The sequence below is a fragment of the Parus major genome, chromosome 26, assembly GCF_001522545.3.
Source record: "Parus major isolate Abel chromosome 26, Parus_major1.1, whole genome shotgun sequence".
Taxonomy (NCBI): Eukaryota; Metazoa; Chordata; class Aves; order Passeriformes; family Paridae; genus Parus; species Parus major.
This window is the reverse complement of record NC_031795.1, coordinates 5,452,264-5,456,649: the sequence shown is the minus strand read 5'-3', so window position 1 is coordinate 5,456,649 and position 4,386 is coordinate 5,452,264. Positions and strand designations below refer to the sequence as shown.

The 4,386-nt window shown below is 54.2% G+C and overlaps 1 protein-coding gene across 2 annotated transcripts in view; it reads left to right on the top strand.

Annotated features, from left to right (window-relative positions):
• Positions 1–4,386, top strand: part of PLXNA2 (plexin A2) — a 146,630-nt gene that overhangs the window by 105,703 nt on the left and 36,541 nt on the right. For both annotated transcript variants that reach the window (XM_015650707.1, XM_015650708.3), the window contains exon 12: positions 700–893. In XM_015650707.1, the coding sequence (XP_015506193.1) occupies positions 700–893 (194 nt within the window). The remainder of the gene's footprint in view (positions 1–699; positions 894–4,386) is intronic.

The window sequence follows — 4,386 nt, the reverse complement described above, 5'->3', positions numbered from 1 at the left end:
CCCCAATCCCAGCTGTGTCCTGAGGGAATCCCCAATCCCAGCTGTGTCCTGAGGGAATCCCCCAATCCCGGTATTACCCCAAGGGATCCCCAATCCTGGTTTTACCCCAAGGGAATTCCCCAATCCCAGCTTCACCCCAAGGGATCCCCAATCCCAGCTGTGTCCTGAGGGAATCCCCAATCCCAGTTTTACCCCAGGGGGATCCCCCAATCCCAGCTGTGTCCTGAGGGAATCCCCAATCCCGGTATTACCCCAAGGGAATTCCCCAATCCCAGTTTTACCCCAAGGGAATCCTCCAATCCCAGTTTTACCCCAAGGGATCCCAAATCCCAGCTTCACCCCAAGGGATCCCCAATCCCAGTTTTACCCCAAGGGATCCCCCAATCCCAGTTGCAGCCCAAGGGATCCCCAATCCCAGCTTCACCCCAAGGGATCCCCAATCCCGGTTTTACCCCAAAGGGATCCCAATCCCAGTTTTACCCCAAGGGATCCCCAATCCCAGTGTTACCCCAAAGGGATCCCCAATCCCAGTTTTACCCCAAAGGGATCCCCAATCCTGGTTTTACCCCAAGGGATCCCCAATCCCAGTTTTACCCCAAGGGATCCCAATCCCGGTGTTACCCCAAGGGATCCCTGACCCCGCAGTGCCCCGTGGGAGCGCGGCCGTGTCCGATCCCGTGCTGTGTCCTCTCCCCTCAGTTCACCTGTACAAGTGTGCGGCGCAGCGCGAGAGCTGCGGGCTGTGTCTCAAGGCCGACCCCAAGTTCGAGTGTGGCTGGTGCAGCGGCGAGGCGCGCTGCACCCTGCGGCCCCACTGCGGCTCCCCCGGCGCCCGGCCCTGGCTCGACTGGTCCAGCCACAACGTCAAGTGCTCCAACCCGCGCATCACCGAGGTGAGCCCCGCTCCTCCCTGCGCCCCAAAACCCTCCCAGCCCCGAGAAACGGGGACAAAACGCTCCGGTTGTTCCCGGGAACCCTCTGACACGTGGCCGGGTGTGCGGTCGCTGCCCCACGGGCGGCTGGCGCTCACCCGCCCTGCCACCCGCGCAGGGTGACAGCGGATTAAACAGGGAGCTCGTTAGTCTGGAGTTGGTGTTGCTGATGTTTCTGTTCAGCCCGCTGAGGGATGCAGAATGTGTCCCAGGAGTTTTCACCGGTGGAACTGCGCTCGCTCTGTTAGCGCTGCTATCAGGAGTGACGCTCCCGCCAGGTGGGAGCGGAGGAAGGTTTGGGTTTGTCTGTTCATTAAATCCCCAAAAAGCCTCCCTTCCCTGGGCGTGTACAGCACAGGAGGATCAGAGCTGGCTGCTACAGCAGTGCTGGTGCCAGAGCTGCTCAGCACCCAAAATCTGCCAGCTGAACCCAAGTGGGTGTGGAAGTCTCCTCTTAAATTAAATTAGTTCCTACACGGGTTTAACTAAACTGGCTCAGCTCCCGTGGGAGGGAGGCATCAACCTCCTTTCATGGAGAGGAGGAACCATCGAGGCTGCTGCTGCTGCCTCGGGGCAGGGTGGGGCTGACAGGAGAACGATGTTGCTGAGGAGGATCCATCCATCCTCAGGAGCGATAACACCAGGGATGTTTAGGTGCCTTAGGCCTTCAGCCCAGCGGTGCTACCTTTGCTGGGCAGGTGTTTCTCTGTCTCTCTCATGCAGGTGTTTCTCTCTCGTGCAGGTGTTTCTCTCTCTCATGCAGGTGTTTGTTTCTCTCGTGCAGGTGTTTCTCTCTCTCATGCAGGTGTTTGTTTCTCTCGTACAGGTGTTTCTCTCTTGTGCAGGTGTTTGTTTCTCTCATGCAGGTGTTTGTTTCTCTGTCGTGCAGGTGTTTGTTTCTCTCATACAGGTGTTTGTTTCTCTCATGCAGGTGTTTCTCTCGTGCAGGTGTTTCTCTCGTGCAGGTGTTTCTCTCGTGCAGGTGTTTCTCTCTCTCGTGCAGGTGTTTCTCTCTTGTGCAGGTGTTTGTTTCTCTCTCATGCAGGTGTTTGTTTCTCTCTTGTGCAGGTGTTTGTTTCTCTCTCATGCAGGTGTTTGTTTCTCTCATGCAGGTGTTTCTCTCTCTCGTGCAGGTGTTTCTCTCTCTCATGCAGGTGTTTGTTTCTCTCGTGCAGGTGTTTCTCTCTCTCATACAGGTGTTTGTTTCTCTCATACAGGTGTTTGTTTCTCTCGTACAGGTGTTTCTCTCTCTCGTGCAGGTGTTTGTTTCTCTCATGCAGGTGTTTCTCTCTCTCGTGCAGGTGTTTGTTTCTCTCGTACAGGTGTTTCTCTTGTGCAGGTGTTTGTTTNGTTTGTTTCTCTCGTACAGGTGTTTCTCTTGTGCAGGTGTTTGTTTCTCTCTCATGCAGGTGTTTGTTTCTCTCATGCAGGTGTTTCTCTCTCTCATACAGGTGTTTGTTTCTCTCATACAGGTGTTTGTTTCTCTCGTACAGGTGTTTCTCTTGTGCAGGTGTTTGTTTCTCTCTCATGCAGGTGTTTGTTTCTCTCATGCAGTGTTTTCTACAGGGCAGAGTGGAGCTGGTGGGAGGTGCTGGGGCTGGTTGTGCAGGGATGGGAAAGCATTAAAAAGTCTTGGAAACCTGTCCTTTCCCTGCTCGGTTCCTTTCCAAGTCCCAGCTGTCCTACCAGGAGATAAAATGATGCTTAAAGGCTTCCCTGGATATTCCCCTTGCCCTGCCACTGGGCAGAACCCAAACTTTCCTTGCCCAAGTCCTGTTCTGCTGCACAAGGTTATGCTACAAGAAACAAAACAACCTCCACTGAGATTTGCTTCCCCATAAACCATGCAGAAAGTTGTCAAGCCAAAGAAATCTTGGAATTATTTATCTGCCCCTCCTTGAGCTGGGCAGAGAAGGGGAAAAACACTGAGCTCCAGCCACCAAGTGACTGCATGTGAGCAGTGCCAGGCTGGCTCCGGCAGCTGGCTGCAGGCAGGGCACTGCCACCAAGTGTTTTATCACTGTCCAACTTGAAATCAATACTTTTGGGCTCTGTCCAAGGAGAAAAGAGCAGAGCTCTGCTGTTACAGATTTCTTGACTCCATCCCCAGGTCTGTGTCTCAGCCCTCAGAGTGAGGCTGTGGAGAACATGAGACTTTCACAGTTTTTTGTTGCTGTTGGGTCCTTTCCCAACTTTGGGGTTTTCTCGGGGTTTTGGGTTCCATTTTGCAATGCCCAGTGCTGCAGAGCTGTACAGCTGGGAGGACACCCTGCCCTGCTGGCACTGACCTGGCCCTGGCAGGTCCAGAGCTGGCGCTGGTGGCACGTCCCCCATCCCCAGCAGTGACAGGACTGGAGAGCAGGGTTTGCTCTCATACTGCAGCTCACACTGCAGCCTCAATTACCCAGAGTAAAAAAGCCTTTAATAAGGGCTGGTTTCCACTCCTCCTGCTTCATCTGGCCATGTTCACTCTTTGTGACCAGCCTGGGGTCAAGGGCCTGGCCCCCAGGCGCCAGTGCCTTCAGGGGATGCATAAATAAGAAGAGATTGTGTCTTAATAGTTCTAAAAGTAAATGAGCAGTGGGGTATTTGCAGTGCTTTCACTGCTTGAGAGGCCCAGCCCTCCCCAGCAATGTCCCCTCAGCAGCTTAAAACTTCCAGCCAGTCTGTGGCCTTAGCAATAAATAAATAAAAATCGGTTTTCTGGCGAGCAAGCGGCGCTCTGATCTCCTATTCATTTATTTGCAGGGCTCATTAATATAACATCAGTGCAACAAACAGCTGAAGGGGGGGCAGTGTCAGGCTGAATAATGGAGTCGCTCTGCTGAGATAACAATTAGGTTCTGAATGTGCCATCAGCTGAGGCAGGGACAAGGAGGGCTCATGCCGGGATGACAATGCTCATGTGCCGCTTCCCCGCTGGGCTCATCAGCTGGGATGCAGAGCTCAGGGCAGGAGAGGAAAAAGCACAAAGATGAAGGTGGATGGGGTCTGGGGAGGGGGCAGGGGCTGTGCCATTGATTGGGTGCTCTCTCTGCACCCCAACAGATGCCAAGGGCTGTGCAGGGCTCGTGGCTTTACCCCAGCTCCCAGCCAGCCCCGGCTCCAGCTCTCCCCAGCTCCTCTCTGGCTTCTCCTGCAGGCAAAATGTTCCTTCATGTCAGAAAGGCTGGAAGATTGGAGCAGAGAGACGTGACACTGAGAGCATTGATCCCTCATTGCTGGAGCCGTGTCTTCTGCCACTGGGCTGGGGCTCCTGGATCCCTGGGATCCTTGGATTCCAGCCTTGGGGATCCTTGGATTCCAATCTTTGGGATCCTTGGATTCCAGGCTCAGGGATCCTTGGATTCCAGACTCAGGGATCCTTGGATTCCAGCCTTGGGAGTCCCTTGGATTCCAGACTCAGGGATCCCTTGGATTCCAATCCCTGCAATCCTTGGATTCCAGGCTCAGG